Below are 19,206 nucleotides of genomic sequence, written 5' to 3' on the forward strand. Positions count from 1 at the left end.
ACAACGGTCTCATCCCCACCACAGCCGCCTTGAGGGCAACGTGCAGAGGGGGTGAGACTCCTGGCATGTTGGAAAGACCTGACGGGGAGGGCCTTTCTCACCACCAGCCAAGCTACATCTTGGTGCTTGTTGGAAAGTTCTGGCAATGAGGCATTCTGCCAAATGACTTTGACAGTCTGCTCGGGGAACCATCCCACAGGATCCACCCTCTCCTTTTCCCGCAGGGCCTCTAAGATGTTACGTGCCGACCACTGCCTGATGGACTTGCGGTCAAAGGTGTTTCTCTGCATAAAGTTTTCCATGATGGACAGGTGGTACGGCACGGTCCAATTACTTGGATCGTTCCGTGGCAGTGTGGCCAGACCCATCCTTCGCAACACCGGGGACAGGTAGAGCCTCAGCACGTAGTGACACTTGGGTGTTAAGCAGAAACTTCAGTGCAGTATGGATGAGATGCTGCATTATTGCTGCTGTCACCTTTTGGATCGGATGTTAAAAAGCAACCTGTCTGTTTAGTTGGATATAGGTCTTTTGATACATTTTCAAACAACAGCCAGAGTTCACGAAGTGTCCTGGCCAACATTTATTCCTCAACCAGCACCAGCAAAACAGATTCACTCGTCATTTATCTCTTTTTGGGACTGAGTTGCACGCAATTTGGCTGCCATATTTGCCAACAATACAACCGTGATTACATGCAAAAACAGCAATTTATTGGTTGTGGATTGCTTTGGGAGGTCTTAAGAATGTGAAAAGAACAAAGAAAAGTACAGCACAGGAACAGGCCCTTCGGCCCTCCAAGCCTGTGCCAATCATATTGCCCGTCAACTAAAGCATTTTGCACTTCTGGGGTCCATATCCCTCTATTCCCATCCTATTCATGTATTTGTCAAGCTGCCTCTTAAACACCACTATCGCACCTGCTTCCACCACCTCCTCTGGCAGCGAATTCCAGACACTCACTACCCTCTGTGTAAAAAACTTGCCCCGCACATCTCCTCTATAGTTTTCTCCTCTCATCTTAAGTCTATGTCCCCTAGTAAGAAGGGTGCTATATAAATGCAAGCTTTTGTTTCTACATTTACCAGTGATGTAGTGTTCACCTCCTTCTCACCTTACCCAGGTTAGCATTTTAAAGGGATCAGCTGTGGTTTGGAATTCTTGGGAAGTATTTGAATAAACGAAATACTCTAAGGTCGCATTCTTGTGATAAACCTGGATTGAATACCAGCTCAGAGCAAGGGAATCATCACAATCCTAACTGAGGCACGGGGGAGGGGAACATGCTGATGATACATAGCTGCGCTACGCGCTGACGTCATGAATGGGGCCGTGGGTGGATTCCACTGACGTTAAGGCCCTGTTGGTTAGGGAGGGACTCGTTGACGACACGCAGCAGGGTGGAGACCGGCGACAGGAAGATGGCGGCCGGCAAATGATGGCCGAGCCGGAGTTGGGCGTGGGAACCGTGCGGCTGTGATTGTGGGAGCTCGGCCGCGGTTCGTCATGTACCGATAGGCGAGGAGGAGGAGAAGAAAAAGTAGAATAAACATCAAGCGAGGAAACGTCGAGAAACGCGGAGGATGGAAGACGTTAGCTCGAACGTCAGCGCCGACCTGGAAGTACGGAAGCTGCAGGAGTTGGTTCGCAAACTCGAGAAACAAAACGAGCAACTAAGGACCCGATCCACGCTCCTGAACCCCAAACAGCCGCCTCCTTCCCCTGCAGCCAGCGGCAATGCGTGGCAGCCCCTCCCCGGCTCCTGCCCAGACGTTCCGAGTCTGGAAGGGGAGGCTCTGTCCCACTTTCCGCCCCGGGGAGGAGGCGTGTTTCAGCCGCCGGCCTCGGCCTCGGTGTTGGGCGGCAGTGAGAGCCCCGAGCAGGGGGAACGGACGGTGCTGGATGAGGTGACGGCGCTGGATCTGGAGACAATGGCATTGGAGGATAAGGAGGAGGAGGAGGATAGTTGGTGAGTGAGGGAGGGAGGGTTCAGGCTGACAAATGGCACTCCCTCGAGTGTCTGACTGGCGGCAACCTCTGACAACATGTCTAGGCAGACGGGATGGGACTAACTGCTTTTCCTTGTACTGGAGTCTCTTCCCGTTTGTTTGCCATTTGGCGTTTTAATATAGTTACGTATTTTGGGCTATTTTTCAGGACAGTAGCATTGATGTGTAAACCTGAGCGATTGGGGCACAAGTGTTAGTTGTGTGTTATTGCCTTGGGGTGGCTCAAGTTTCTCTTCGTTCTTCAAAGATCTGCAGTTTAGGATGTAATAGGTACTTTATCAGAAGACAATTCGTAGTTGCTCTCTGGGGCAAAGCCGGGGAAAATGGAGCGTTGTTCATGGGGTGTCCAAATGCCAGTTGAGATTTTAACGCAGTGAATGGAGAACTAATGTAGTTGACGACCCTTTTTAATAAGTTACATGAAGAAAACACGTTTGTTTTATCAATTGTTATAGATTACTGCAGTGGGTCTGAAGCTGGTTTTCCAATCTGTATAGCTGATGTCTGCAGCTACCATAATGTAAACAAGCCTGCTCCCTTGTCCCAACAACTTAGATCAATGAAAATTGTGTGCAAATCTGCTGTAAAGATAAGTGGAGCCAGTTTTAATATTAACATCCAGAAAGCTGGTTCCAAGCATTTGATTTTTATGTAACTATATAAAAGAGTAGATGCCTCCTGTAACTACATGGAGATACATGAGTATAAAAATGCCTTGATCACCTTTGCAGCTTTGATTTGGTAATCAAACTCTCACCTCACTGTTTCATGGCATCACCTGCCATGTTTAACTAATGTCCCTTGGTCATAGCCTGCTTCTGCACTGTAGAGCAATCCAGTCAGTACTGTTAATTCATTCTGAAGCCAGATGAAGTAGCAAACCAGATGTCAATGTTTTACGTAATACTAGATTTATTTACAGAATGCAACATTACAAAACCCTGCCTTCTCCCTAACACAGTGTACCAGAAGTCCCTATTTATACGCTTCAAGCATTAACTAATTAAGCCCTTAGGCTACTGTAGCAAAAAACAAATTTTAATGGAAACTTATCAAATTAAGATATAATTTTGAGGGCTGATGATGCACTCCAGTCCCTGTGGTACCCAATGATTGCTGAAGGCCTCAAGCATACCAGTGGACACAGTGTGTTCTCTTGCCAGGGGTACCAGGCACAGAAGAAAGACAGGTAGCCAAATCTAATGACCCTCTCAGCCACTGCTGCCTGGCCCTGTAAATGGGCACCTTGACCAGGCCCAGGAGCAGACTCAAAAGGAGGTCCTCCAATCTGACTGCCCCGCCTCCCCAGTCTGACTTTATACTCTTTTGAGCACTGTAAAGGGGCACTGTAACAAAAATCAAAACTTTAAAGGACACATTGAATTAAATCAACATGTCATCCCATGGCTGATGATGCACTCTAGCACCTGCAGTGTCCGCCAGCTGCAGAAGACCTAAAGCACGCTGGTGAACATGGCGTGTTCTCTCACTCTCTCCAGGGACTCTCCTGGGCACAAATGTAGCCTCAAGTTATTTAATCAGTGTCCTTCACCTATGTATCTTTAACCTGAAAAGTACAGTTAACATACTATTCCCTCAGGTGTCCATCCAGTTTCCTTTTGAAATCATTCATTATCTCTGTTTACATCACTCTCACAGGCAGCAAGTTCCAGGTCAGTACCACTTGCAGAATAAAAAAAAATTCTCACATTCCCCTGGATCTCTTGCCCAACCCTTAAATCTTTGGCTTCCTGTCCTTGTTCCATCCACTAATGGGAACAGCTTTTCTTTGTCTATCTTATCTAAACCTGTCCTAAACTTATACTACCAAATCTCCCCATAGCTCTTCTGTTCCTAGGAGAACAACTCCAGCTTCTCCAACCTAACCTTTGGGAGATAATCCCTCATCCCTGGAACCATTCTGGTAAATCTCCAGTTCACCCTTTAGGATTCTTGCATCCTTCCTAAAGTGCTGTGACCAGAAATGGATTCATTATTCCAGTTTGTGGCCTAACTAGGTCCTTATACAGGTTTAGCATAACTTTCCCTGCTTTTGTACTTATACCTCTATTTATGAAGCCCAGGATCCCATATGCTTTGCAAGCTGCTTTCTCAATATGTCTTACCACCTTCAAATATCTACCCACATAAATCCCCAGAAACCTCCGTCCCTTTTACATTGTGCAATTTAGTCTCTCCCTAGCCCTTATGCCAAAATGCATCACCTTAACCTTTCTGAATTAAATTTAATCTGCCACTTGTCTGCCCATTCTTCTGGTCTATCTATATCTTGTTGCAATCTGTTTGTATCATCCTCACTCAGTCACTTCTCCAAGTTTGGTGCTATTGGCAAATTTAGAAATTCTCTAATTTCCAATATTCAAGTCATTTATATATGTCAAACCAACAGTGGTCCTGGCACTGATCCCTGGAAACACCACTGGCTACTATCCTCCAATCTGAAAAAAATAACAATCTACCGTGATTTGCTATTTTTTTGGCCTTAAGCCAATTTTTTTTTATCTAAGTTGAGGGCTGACCCTCCTATTCCATGAGCCTCAATTTTGTTAACCAGCATTTTAAGTGGTACTTTTCAAACACTTTCCTAAAATTCATATAGACAACATTCATTCCATTTCTTTCATCAAACTTCTCTGTTACTGCATCAAAAAATTAGATTAGTTCAGCACGATCTGCCTTTTACAAATCCATGCCGGCTATCCTTAATTAAATCAAATTTCTCCAAGTGCCTGTTGATTTTTTTTTTCCTCCGATTATTGTTTCTAAAACTTTATCCATGACTGATAAACTAACTAACTGGCCTGTAGTTGCTAGCATTGTCGTAGAGTCGGAAAATAGGCCCTTTGGCCCATCATTTTTGTACAGGCCATCAAGTACCTATTTATTTAATCCCATTTTCCAGCACTTGGTCCGTGGCCTTGTATGCAATGATGTTTCAAGTGCTCGTCTAAATACTTCTTAGATGTTGTGAGGGTTCATGCCACTCCCACTCCCTCAGGCAGTGTGTTCCAGATTCCAACCACCCCTGGGTGGAAAAAAGTTTCCTCCAATCTCCTCTAAATCTCCTGCCCCTTATCTTAAATCTATGCCCCCTGGTTATTGACACCTCCACTAAGGGGAAATGTTTCTACCCTACTTACACCCCTCAATTTTGTATACCTCTATCAGGTCCCCCCTCAGCCTCCTCTGCTCTAAGGAAAACAACCCTAGCCTATCCAGTCTCTCTTCATAGCTGAAACGCTCCAGTCTTGGCAATGTCCTGGTGAATCTCCTCTGCACCCTCTCCAGTGCAATCACATCCTTCCCATAACTCCTTGCACTTTATTGAATAAGGTTGTGACTCTCTGCTCTTATGTGACTTGGTTTTATATTTTGCTTTATAATGTTCATGTGAAATGCCTTGGGGTGTTTTATTACGTTAAGTGCCATATGAATGTAACAGCTTGTATTTATGTAGCGCCATCAGTATTTTGAACAAGGACGGATTCATGCACATAACATAATATATTTTAAAATAATATACATTAAATTTGATCAAGTATCTAAAATATTTAATAATTCAATTTGTTTTTAAAAAGGCACTCATAAAATTTTCTATCAGTCTAATCCTGGAGGAAACTCTAGTTTTTGCATTTGGGTGAATGAGGCTAGCCCAATCGTTTGAAGCACGAAGCTGCACAGGTAGTTGTTCATTTGGTTGCTAGTCTGAATTTCTTATTAAATGAAATGGGTCCGAAATTGAGCTTGACAACAGCAGTTGCAAAATGCGTCCACTCTGTTTAGTTCACACTTCTGCCATATATCATGCCGAGCGTCATTTTGGTGAAGGCATTAGGGTGAGAGCATCTGATGTCCACCAGATATACGCAAAGCAGGCAGATCATGATGTCACACACCATCCAATGATACCAGTACTGCCATTTTGGAGCTTCACAGTCCGGCTGACGACAACTCTTAAACTCGCACTTAACATATCAGCCACATAAGTGCAATTTAAGATCATTAGCTAAGATTAATGGTTAATTCTCCTAACTGTGGCCACAATTCTACAATTATTCAGTGCTTTCCAGAATTTAAGTTGCAAAAGTCTAAGGGAGTGCCATGGCCAGGTAAAAAGAAACTTGCATTCATGCAATACCTTTCACAACATATGAAAGTTCCAAAGCATTTCACAGCTAAGCATTGTCACTATTGTAATGTAGGTAACATAGCATCCATTTTACACGTGGCAAGCTCCCACAACAATGTGCTAATGACCAGATAATATTTTTTAAAATGTTTTATTTTGAAGGATAAATATTGACCAGGAAAGAAGGGATAATTCCCCTGCACTTCGAATTGTGCCATGGAAGCTTTTATGTGCTCCTTAGAGAGCAGACATGACCTTGGTTGAACATGTCTTCTGAAAGACACCTCTACCGCCAGCGCACAATGCAAGATGCACTACAACAATTTGCCAAGATTTCTTTCACAGCGCCTTCCAAACCCATGACCTCTACTACCTATAGTAAGGGCAACCAGGTGCATGGAAACACTGCAAGCAAGTTCCCCTCGAAGCCACACACCATCCTGACTTGGAAATATACCGCCGTTCCTTCACTGTCGCTTGGTCAAAATCCTGGAACTCCCTCCCTAACAGCACTGTGGGTATATCTACACTACATGGTCTGCAGTGTTTCAAGAAGGTGGCTCACCACCCACTTTCTCAAAGGCAGTTGGCTTGGGCAATAAACATTGGCCTTGCCAGCAACATGCCATGAATGCATATTTGAAAAATCTGCTTCAGCCACAGTGCATCTCCCCTTTAAGAGGTGCAGAGTAGCTTTAAGTGGTACTAGGAAGTTATAGTTTTGGGCCCCTTGCTGATGCATACAGCCAGTGAACACAGCAGTCATGCTGGTCAAGCAGCATGGAAATTGGGTGCTGTCTGTATTTTGATCACCACGCAATGAACCTGTGCCCATCGTGATCCCTATGTCCATTTTGAGGGGCTTCAAATTTCACACCATATGGCTTTAATAAGTTAATTGTACAATGGACAGAAAGGATAATTGTTCTTTTTATTTTCCTCATCTTCCTTTCACTCTGAAGTGTACAATTTTTGCTGATTTTTGAATCATGTACAAAAACTGTGACTCTTGCATTGGAGACAGTACAGTGAAGGCTCACTAGATTGGTATCTGGGATGAGAGGGTTGTCTTATGAGGGGCTGAATGATTTGGGTCTATGTTCTCTGGAGTTTAGAAGAATGAGAGGTGATCTCATTGAAACACACAAGATTCTGAAGTGGCTTGACAGGGTAGACACTGAAGTTGCTTCCCCTCACTGGGGAATTTAGAACAAGGGGGCAAAGTTTCAGGTTAAAGGGACAATCATTTAAGACTGAGCTGAGGAGAGATTTTGTCACTGAAAGGCTTGTGAATATTTAGAATCCTCTACCCAGAGGGCTATGGTTGTTTAAGGCTGAGGTAGACAGGTTTTTGGTGTCATGTGGAATCGGGGGATATGGAGAGCAGGTGGGAAAGTGAAGTTGAAGCTCAAAATCAGCCGTGATCATACTAAATGGCGGATCAGGTGTGACAGGCTGTATTGTCTACCCCTGCTATTTCTTATGCTCTTGTGTTCAAAAAGTTTGAAAATGAACAGCAACATTCAATTAAACATTTCACATTAGGCATGAAGGTTACCTTATTTCGCTACATGTATAATGTGTAATACTGAAATAGGTAGACTTTATTTCCAGTATCTCACATAAGTGGGCCTGAAGTCCTTTTCCAAAATACGCTAAATTTGGGATATTTGTGGTTATCTATTTTTATAAAATTGTAAGTTTTTTAACAAGATAATTCCATATTTTGCTGTGGTTTCACCCAGTTTGCTGTATTGAGAGAAACTCCTTATGGTCACCCGTCTTGTGCAGTTTGACTTTTTATGAAAATAATATTTGGGTTATTTGACTGTTTGAAGCAAATGCCTTCTGATGTACGATACTGAACAAAAATTCATCTCGGTGAAGAATTTCTTGTATTTCAAATGTTGAATTACTTTTTGAATCGCTGATCTTATCTGCCTTTTAAAGTTCTTTAAAATTTGCCATCTGGGACAATTTTTAGGAAAAAAATTAAGCAATTTCTTTGAATGCATAACCTAAAACCCCAGCTGAAATACTCATGCATGGTTAAAACTAAATAACATGAAGTAAATGTGCATCTATCCTCACTTTTCATCTAACTTTCTAGTGTGTATGTATGTTTCTTTTAATGTACATGTGTACTCACTGTTGCCAGACTTCCATCAACATAGAAAAGAAGTCTATAGTAAATGCCAAAGTATTTTTGAATATATTAATGTTTTGCCTTTTTATCTTCCTAGAAATTGCTTTCCTACATCCAAACTCTAATATTTTCTAAAAGTCTTGAACTGACACTCTCCAGATTGGAAGAATAAATAATTTTACTAATAGTTTATTTTATTTCTGAAAGTGAACCTCTTCTCTTCCTCATGTAAATAATTTGCCTCGTGGTAACTGCAGTAGTGACAGTTGATGGGTTGAGGTTGGTTTTGCCAACCAAAGTTAGTAAGGAAATAATATCACTCACTGTGATGGCAGAGTTATGTCACTTGTGATTAGTGTTTTTTGCAACCAAGGGGAAAATTAATCATTAACTGTAAATTGTGAGATTTCATTCTATTTTGTTATATCCTGTGATCCTGTTACTTATTTGAAGGTAATTTCTACAGTAAGATGTGCCTATATTTTCTATCTACCTTCAGGACACTGCTTTTTTAATATGTCAATTGTAACATTATGAAATTCTTTTAATTTCTCATTAATTTGGTTTGTTCTGCTAAAACATCCTATGTTTTTTGTTTCACAGTTGCCCAAATTATTCTTTCTGTGCCATGATTATGAATAACAATTATCCCCCCTCCATTAAAATGCTTATGTTTACACACAAGTTTTCAGGCTATAATAGGCTGTTGCACAGTAGATGACTTTAAACGAGATGCAGTGATGAGAGGTACACAAACAATATTATAATGTGTATCATGTAGCCATTTGAACCAGGCAAAGAATCTTTTATAAATTGACCTTGCTGCCATTTAGTATGATTACCAGTTGTATATCAGTTGGTTGTTTAATTATATTCAGGTGGTTAGCATTAATTGAGGGCTCACCTATGAGTATATATATTGTGGTATTGAAAATGTGACATCTTTACTTAATGGTTTGATAAATTATCTTCCACAGCAGAACTGCCCTTTTGCTCGTTCCTCTGTGCTTCATACTGTAGTAATGATATCATACCTGCAACAGACTTTTGCATGTGAATGACTCATATATATCATAAAAGCAAAAAACTGCGGATGCTGGGAAAAACTCATATATATTGTTGCCCAAAATATGGGTTTTTGGTGGGGTTTTAATTTTTACTGCTTTTATGACACTGCTTTGTGTAGCCCTTACGTCACCCTCAGTTAGTTATTTTTTTAAAGAATGCAATATCTAAGGTTAAGTAATAATTTAAATGTATGACCAGTTGACTTTTGGTGGTGGGAGGAAGATTGTTGAGGTTATTGGGAAAACTCACCACTGCCCTTAGAAAGTCTCATCTGAAGGATGGCACCTGTAACCATTGTTATGACAGGTCCCCGGGCAAGGTTCCCCAATTTAACTCCCAAAACGGGCCCTCAATTTTGTTATGCTCCTGGGTGAAGAGGAATGAACTAGCTCCCCTTCTTTATTCAAACCCCACTGTTGGTCGCAATAAGGTTAATTTGTAAGGGATCCCTCCCTGCCGGTGGATACCTTTTTCCCCAGTACAAATGTATTTATTTTTCAGCAGGAGCCAATTTAACCAGGCTTTCTTGAATCGAAGAAAGAGTAAGTCTATTAGTCACTAAAAACCCAAGAAGAATAATAATACAACGCACATACGCACAGATCAGCAACAGAGAGACTTCGCCTGCAACTGCAGGCGTGACTAGTTAGTGGTCTTGTGCTGTCAGACTCCTAGCATACTGCACTGGTCTGCAGTAGGTTTTTAACCCTTTTTCCCGCGCATTCTGAGAGGAAGTAGTCGTCTTGCATTCATATCAGAACTATTTGCACATTGAGATGTAAATCAGCAGAAGAAGGATTTTTGGGTGACGTTGAGACATGCAAGTCAGTCTTTTGTCTCTGCAACCACAGAAGATTAAAGTCCAGTCTTTTGCATCTGTCCTATCTCCCTTTCAAGTGTCCCTGTTTCAAGAAGGCCATGACACCTTTTCAGGTGCGACATTCCATATTCTCTCAGGACAGGTCTGTCAGTATATAATCCACATAGGAATTTTCTGGAAGTGGTCGCTTTACATTGTCAGCTATCTTTTGCTCAGTGTTTGCTTGTATTCCCATAAAAATCCACAAGTCGTCCTTAAAAAGTCCAATATGTCCATAAGTAATTTGTGGTTATTGGCTTTGCATGACACTTCCCCTGCACTATGAATGAAATGAGATTAATTCTCATTTCAATTACAGGGGGGAAATATATAAAACGCCACACACACGTGCACACATCCTAGCCTTGGTCAGTATTATCCCTTCAGTTCTAACTGGGCCTCTTTAAGTTCTGGGCAGAGCTTCTGTAATCGCATTTGATTTTCTGGCAATGTGGGTGATTTTTAGCTGGTATGGTTGGAAAAACACACTCCAACAGAACAAGCTGGCATTCTGTGTCTTAAATTTCTCCACAAAGGTTAAAGGGTTGTGGTCAGTATAGACTGTGGTCCCTCTGTATGCATTTCGGGCATATATCTGTGTTTGAGAGCCGGTAATAAACTTGAGGGTTTCCTTCTCCACTGCAGAGTACCATTTCTGATGCTTGTTTAATTTTTTGAAGAAGTACCCAATTGGTCTAGCCCTGATTGCTCTTCCTGGAGGACAGCCCCAACCCCGATGTCACCCGCATCTGGCTACTTTAAATGCTTAGTGATGGTTCACAGCTGCAAGCACAGGCTCACCCTATTAAAATGGCTTTCAACTCTTCGAAAGCTGTCTGGCATTTATCACTCCATACTACTTTTGCTTTTTTCTGTAGTCAGTTTGTCAGCGGGCCAGCTACTGTACTGAAGTTCGGAACAAATGTGGTAGAACCCACACATATCTAAGAACCTCCATGATTTCCCTCTTGTTACGGGGAACTGTGCTACTGCTTATATCTTTGTCTCTGGGCAATACTTGGCCTTGACCCACTACATGTCCTTGACAGGTCACCTGAGCCTTAGTGAGCAAACTCTTTGCAAGATTGATCACTGGGTCCGCTAACCTCTTTCTGGAAGAGGGTCTCCAGTTGCTCTGTGTGTTTCCCAGGTGTTGCTGTACACTAGGAGGTTGTCTAGGTACACTATGCCATTGGATAAGCCTGCTACTACCTGGTTCATCAGCCTTTGAAAGGTTGGGACATTTTAGAGTCCAGGTGTTATGACTCGACTTTGGTATACCCACTCAGAGTTAAAGGCGGAGATTTCTTTTGCAGGCAGTCAAGAGAACCTGCCATTATCCCTCGAGAGAATCTACCTTTGTAATGTAGGCTGCTTTACCTAGCCTGGCTATGCAGTCTTCCAGGTGGGGTATCAGGTAGGAGTCAGCTCTGGTCACTAAATTAACTTTTCAGTGGTCAGTGCGGAACCTTGTGGAGCCATCTGGCTTGGACATGGCTTTTCATAACACAATGTAGCACCCCTTAAGTGTGGATTGTCAGCCCAGACGATGTGCTTAAACTCAATCTTCTGACCCAGAGGCAAGAGTACTACAGCTGAGGCAGACTGACCCCCAAACTGATTTTGTGCTACGTTCATTAAATATTTTTCTTCAAACGTTTAAAAAGTTTGAAAATATTGAATAATATCAATGAATGAGAATCTACCATAAACGCTGGTAAAAGTTTTGAAACTTTTAAATTGTATTGAAAATACAGTGCAGTCCACCACAGGTCTTTGAGAAATTGTCTGTAGGCTTTTCCTGTATAATAGATTATTGTCAATCCTTGAAACCCCAATGTTTTCAGCTAAGATGGATGGCAAGGAATAGTACTTGTACTGAAGGGCATGGGCCTGAATGAGTAACATGCCAGAGAGTAAGTTTTTAGTGTTGGAGGGCCTTTTATTTTTGGCGTTTTCCATCCTGCACCAGAATGTCCTTTTATGCTCAGATAACCGCTTGAAATTTAAGAATATTTGGCTGCACTTTATGATAAGTAGTGCTTACTGAGAATGTGATTAATGTATTTTTGTACTGTTTGCACATGTCCATTTATTAAATTATATTGCCACTTTGGTTGACAGAGTGGAAATTGCATGTTCAAAGTTGTCATCCCTTTTTCTTTTCTGTGCAGATGTGCACACTCAACACATCAATAAACCTGCCCTTGCATGGTGCTGATTCTGCTGACATTTGTCCTGATAACTATGACATCCTGATTTTTGTGATTTTAGTTCATTCAATGTTATGCCAAAATATTTTTTTTATCAAAGCAGTTAAAGATGGATATTTCTGAGCTTAAGTTTTCTAAGAGAAAGGATAGGAATTAAAACTTGTGATATAAATCTAGTCTTTTTCCCTTTACCTTATCTTGAGATGTATGCCTTCAAATTGACTTTTTTAAATTAAAAGTCTGTATTCCTCTTCTCATTCCTGATTTAATAGCATTGAGAGATTCTGGAGCAAAAAAAGATAGAAAAGACTTAATTAACATTAGTTGCAACTTGAAAAGTGAAAAACTAGACTGTACAGCTATTATGATTTTGCTTTATTGATTTATCTCAGTTTTTTGTCTTGTACTTGAAAATCCATGGAACTGATACTGTTGAATTATGAAAAATAATTCACAGTCATATAATTAACCAGCATTTTATTTTTGTTTTCAACTTTAGGTTGTACACATCACCAAAGAGGTTGCCAACCCCAGTTCAAAAAGCTTTTAGTCCATTGCAATGGTGCAGACAGGTGCTGGATCATCCAAGCTCAGATATTGAAACAGCCAAAAGGTCGTTAATACATAGGCTTGATCAAACAATAGCGGGTAATTATTCAAAGTTTTTGTCTTCACTGCTTTAGTGTGAATTTAATTTTGATTGTCAGAAATAACTATTGTACAATATATGCAAAAATACTTTTATTCAAATTGGTGCACATTGTTTTTCACCTAATGTGTCTGGTTTCAGATGTTGTGTGGGTAAAAATGGACATTGCAGTTAACAAATTTGAAAATATTTTTGAGTAAACTAGGCCACGTGCAATATTTATTCAGTATTGCTGGCACAGTAAGCACCAAGTACTAAACCTGTATATAGTCTTAATGTTGGATTGGAGATGGTAAGGCCTTGTTGCATTAATCTTCATATTGTTATATTGTCCTTAGTTTGCTCTGCTTCAGTTGTGCTAATTACAGCTCAGAATCATTGCATTTCACTTTTGGCTGTTGTTGATAACCTAATTGTAGCTAAGTGTCAAGGGTACATGAAGATATTGCATGCATTACTTAATGCAATGACCTTAGGATATCATTAGTTATTTGGATGATGGAAATCAAGCTCATGTTCTAGGATAGAGATGTCCAAACCTTTTGTAGCTGGGACTCATACATCTGTCAAATCCAGTGATTGGGCCATATATGATGTGCAATGATGCAAATCTCATACACAAAATTAAAGATTCCCCATAAACCCAAAAGCGAGACCTATGTACAAAAAGAGATCCCACATTCACAGCTAGCTCTAAAAAGCATTATCCTTGTATGCAAAAAGCCAAACATCCTGCCCACCCTTTATCTATCTTTCTTCATTCCTATTGTCAGTTCTGTCTTACTTTACTTTCACTCTTTCCCTTCCATGCTGTTCCATATATTTGTAGGTTTTTGTAGAAGATGCTAGTTAATGATGGGGAAGGTTTAGTTCAATGTCTACCAGCATTAAACTATATTTTTTTGAGATCACAAACTTTTTTTCCTCTCGCTTTTTTCCAAAAATGGGGCGCGCACAAAAGTCTGATGTTGCATATCTTAGATTTTTATCTGAATTTTACCCCTTTTATACTTACCAATGCATCTATTTATCTAAGTAATGAAGCAAGAGCTGGAATAATTGCTGTATCTTTCCCAATGGCTAATCTTGGATCTGAGAATCTAATTACACAAGTATTCCACCATAAAATTACTGTCTTTCCTCTGTAAAAAACCATACAGGTTAAAGACAAATGCTGAAGACACATCAGCATTGTATACAATTCACAATGATAACATCTATAACCGATTGAAGTAAATTTCTGTACCAGTATGCGATCTTAATGCAAAGGTTGCCTGCAAATTTCAGTTGTAATAAGAATTGTGAACCCAAAAATTGTTCTTTGGATTAAAAATTAAATTCAAATAAGTGAGTCATTAAGGCTCAAATTTATATTCCAATGCAGTAGATCTAGACTTGTTTTAATCACAGTATACTGATCAAATTTTTTTCCAGTAACCAACATTATTTCACTTGTAGTCACAACAACAAAATTGCATATTGTGAGCTTGTTTGAATTGATTTCATGAAAATCTGAGCTTCTAGGATATTTTGAGCTTTTAACTTTGGTGGTTTTAACTAGTGCCTCCTGTAGTCAGGAATTGGATTATACTGTAATTCTGAGAGCATTATATAGCTGAGTGAGTGGCATCCATTACAGGACCAAACTCTTAAATCATGGTTGTGTTGTCGATAAGGTGATTTTCCCCTCCTTTAGGATATATGTATTGAACTGTGTCCCAAAAACAAACCCAAACACCCATACCAAAGCTCAGAATTGTTTGGGATGCTGATTTCAACTGAGACACTTGGGTAAGCAGTTAAAAGTAACATTAGCACATTGGTCTAATCTTAGACTTTCAGGCTTTTTGCTTTTGGTACATGATAAACTAATAATTTTTAGCAATAACTACTGTAATTTAGCTTTGTTAAAACTACTGGTACAATGTCATCTTCAAGCAGTGGGATAACATTGCTCGCTGCATCTAATACCAAACAACTGAGTGAAGTGCTGAACTAAGGGAATAACACATTTACAACATACTTTGGGATATGTGCCAGATATGTTGCAAGTTACTACCATATCTATTTCTGTTAGCCAGTGTTAATCAGCCTGTTTTAGTTATGACACTTGCATTAAGCAGTGTTCAAATATAACTTCATATGACTAAACATTTATTCTTTCATGATTGCTGGATCTCATCTTAGGAAAAGAAATTACAGCCAATGAGTAATGCAGTGGTGCCTAAAGTAGTTACATATTGCATCATAACTTATTTGTTTCCAAAATTAACTTTTGGCTGCATAAAGGTTATGATAATTTGCACAGTCACTATCTATAGGCATAACGCCATAGTAAAGTTTAATGGGAGAAAGTGGATATCACACCATTAATGGTAAGGCAGCAGAAGTGAATGGTTTTCATGCCCAACTCTTGAAAACTATCCTAGATGTTGTGGAGTGGGGGTGTCTTATAGATCCATACCAAGATTCAGTGTCTGGCTAGTCTTGAAATTGCCTTTGAGGCTGATAAGTAGGATTCTGTGTTTCCAAGTGTAATTGTGATTTCTGTCCATAAGAAGGAAGGCCCTAATTAAATCAAAAACTGAGACCTTGTGGTTATGTTAGTGGTGGCTAAGGTGATTTTTCAATTTGTGGCCTGCATATTGATTGCTTTAGTGGTCATGGCATAATAAGACCATAAGACATAGGAGCAGAAATTAGGCCATTTGGCCCATCGAGTCTCAACCCCATTCTCCCGCCTTCTCCCCGTAACCTTTGATCCCCTTACCAATTAAGAACCTATCTATCTCGGTCTTAAATACACTCAATGACCTGGCCTCCACAGCCTTCTGTGGCAATGAATTCCATAGATTCAGTACTCTGGCTAAAGAAGTTTCTCCTCATCTCTGTTCTAAAAGGTCTTCCCTTTACTCTGAGGCTGTGCCCTTGGGTCCTAGTCTCCTACTAATAGAAACATCTTTCTCACGTCCACTCTATCCAGGCTTTTCAGTATTCTGTAAGTTTCAATCAGATCTCCCCCCCCCCCCGCCCCTCAATCCTTCTAAGCTCCATTGAGTATAGACCCAGAGTCCTCAAACGTTCTTCATATATTAAGCCTTTCATTCCTGGGATCATTCTCCTGAACCTCCTCTGGACCCTCTCCAGGGCCAGCACATCCTTCCTGAGAAACGGGGCCCAAAAAAAAATCTGAGAAAAGTGGCTGAGTTTTCGCTCTCTGGAGGAATATGTAGCACAGATTATGACTTTATGCAAGATCACAGCATTCTAATGTTGGTGGAAACCCACCTACACTTTGTGCAATTTTCAAAAATCATTCAATTCACTGCCTTGTACTAGCATTAAAATGAAGTTTGACAGAGGGACTTGACAGCAACAAGTAAGTTTTAACTCATCGAATCATATATCACAGCACAGACGGAGACCAGGTGGTTCATCATGCTTGTGTCAGCTCTGACAGACTTATCCAATTAGTCCCATAGCCCAGTAAATTATTCATTTTCAAGTATTTATTCAATTCCCTTTTCAAAGTTGATTGAATCTGTTTTCAGGCAATGCATTCCACAGCATTAGGACTCTTACCCAATTTTTCTTCCTCCATGATCCTTCTGGTTCTTTTGCTAATCACCACCTTAACTATGTGTGCAATGGTCACTGTCCCTTCTGCCACTGGAAACAGTTTCTCATTTACTCTTATCGAGGCATTTCAAGATTTTGAACATCTTTAACCTTCTCTGCTGTAAGGAAAACAGCCCCAGTTTCTTAAGTTTCTCCATTTAACTGAAGCCCTTCATCCTGGTGTCATTCTACCCTGTACCCCCTCTAATGCCTTAACATCCTCCTTTGAAGTGCAGTGCACAGAATTGACCATAATACTCCAGTCTAAGGCTAATCAGTGTTCTATAGCATAACTTCCTCCCTTTTGAACCCATATGCCTCTATTAGTAAAGCCAAGGACCCTATATGCCTTTTAATAACTTTCTCAACTATCCTGCCACCATGAAAGACTTGTGTACATATACCCCCCAGGTCTCTGGCCCTGCAATCTGTTAAAATTGTACCTTTTAATTTATATTGTCATTCCACGTGCTTTCTCCTAAAATGAATCACTTCAAGCTTCTCTGTTTTAACTTTGACCTGCCATGTGTCTGTGTATTTCACCATTCCACATTTCAAATCTTTGTCATTTGCAAACTTTGAAATTATGTTTCAAATACCTGAGTCTAGGTCATGGTCTTATTTTTGAATATATCATGTATTTATTTAGATATAAGTAGAAGCGGTCCCAACACTGATCCCTGGGAGCACCATTGTACACTCCCCTAGAGTTTGGAAAAATAGCAGTGCATCACCACTTTCCTTTCTGTACCTTGTCCAATTTCTTATCCACTTGGCACTGCCCTTTTAATCTCATGGGCTTCATTTTGGTAACAACTGTATTTTGTGGTACTTTACAAAAACCTTTTGAAATTACGTACACTCTGCATCATTTGCACTACCTTCATCACCCACCCCCTTACTACATTACTGAATCATATTAGTCAAACATGATTTGCTCTTAACAAATCCATGCTGACTTTCATTAATTAACACATTTTCCAAATGCCAATTAATTTTGTCCCAGATTAACATCTGTGTTTCCACACCACTAATTAGGCTGACTGGCCTATCGACTTTTAGCTTCTGCCTCCTTTTTTAATAGGGAGTAACATTTGGAATTCTCCAGTCCTTGGCACATGTCCCACATCTAAGTAGAATTGAAAAATTGCGGACACTCTGCAATTTCCATCCTTCAGCTAAGATGCATCCCATTCAGACCGTGTGACTTTTCTACTTTGAACACTGCCGACCTTTAAAGTGCCTCAATTTTATTAAACTAATCAATTTCTCTACTATCTCCTCCTTTCAATTTTACATCAGCAAAATCCTTCTCTTTAGTGAAGACAGATGTAAATTACTAATTTAGTACCTCAGCGATACTGACTACATCTACAAGATCATCTCCTTTTGGTTCTTAATTAGCCCCACACTTCCTTTGACTACCCTGAATAAAGAAATGACAGAACATTAAAGTTATAAAGAGCATACATTCACCAAGGTGATGACCAGGTTGGGAAGCTTTAGTTATGAGGAGGGACTTGAGATATTGGGACTAGTTCCATTGGCACAGAAAAGGCTGAAAAAATATTTAGAGTTAAAAATCCTGAAGGATTTTGTTGAGTGAATAAGAAAAATCATTTTCTTTTTGCGGAGCCTGTGCTGCGTGGTGGTCAATTCAAAATGGTTTCTTAGAGCAACCTTTACGTTGTTTCTGGAACATGGAATGCTGAATGGAAAGATGCAGGCTATGGCAAGAATGCAGGACAGTGGGCTTAGTTTTGAATTGCTCTTGCACAAACAATAGGTCAAATTTGCACTTCCTGTGCAAATACCAATTTCAGTAAAACCATGTTAGAATAGTGGATGCTGGAAAGGTGCACTTTTATTGAAGATTAGTGATATAATCTGCATCTGTTATTTGCACATTGTAAATTTTGTTGTTTTGCATTATAACTGGTCTACAGAGCTGAGATCAATTTAGTCACAATAAATACCTTCAAAGTTTTAAATAATTTTGGGCTTCTATCATGTTATAACTGAAAAATATTGGTAGTAATGGTGAAGGAGTTCTGAATTAGTATCATTTTACAGTAGGTTATCAAGAATTCTTTCATATAGTTCATAAAATAATTCAGGCAGGTGTAACTAAAATGGCAGGGACTATAGATTGTGTAGAATGTCACTAGGATTCTCATACTGGCAATGCCTAAACTCATTGTTAGTTATTTGTAAATGGAATGATACTGTTGTATCTATTTAATGTGAAGAATAACTCACCTCAGTTGACACTGCAAAGTAGTTTTAACTAACAGAATAGAAACATTGCTCCACAGACCAGGCACGCAAATAGCCTGATGTTCTTGAGTTCACAAGATCACATCTATCAAATAGTGAACCACGCTCCTCATCCTTCGATATATCATGTCCCAACTGCACTGGAGACGTAGTGATGTATGGTGAGGTGGGAGTAACTCAGGAATCCATATTGACTCTGACTTAAATCCTCATGGCT

At 40.2% G+C, this 19,206-nt stretch overlaps 1 protein-coding gene across 1 annotated transcript in view; it reads left to right on the top strand.

The window, feature by feature from the left end:
- Nucleotides 1–1,375: 1,375 nt before the first annotated feature.
- slain2 (SLAIN motif family, member 2) overlaps nucleotides 1,376–19,206 on the top strand; it is a 72,722-nt gene continuing 54,891 nt past the window's right edge. Inside the window, exons 1-2 of the mRNA XM_041192788.1 lie at nucleotides 1,376–1,969; nucleotides 12,945–13,093. Coding sequence (XP_041048722.1) covers nucleotides 1,584–1,969; nucleotides 12,945–13,093 — 535 coding nt within the window. The 5' untranslated portion in view covers nucleotides 1,376–1,583. The remainder of the gene's footprint in view (nucleotides 1,970–12,944; nucleotides 13,094–19,206) is intronic.

The sequence above is a fragment of the Carcharodon carcharias genome, chromosome 1 (genome assembly GCF_017639515.1).
Source record: "Carcharodon carcharias isolate sCarCar2 chromosome 1, sCarCar2.pri, whole genome shotgun sequence".
Taxonomy (NCBI): Eukaryota; Metazoa; Chordata; class Chondrichthyes; order Lamniformes; family Lamnidae; genus Carcharodon; species Carcharodon carcharias.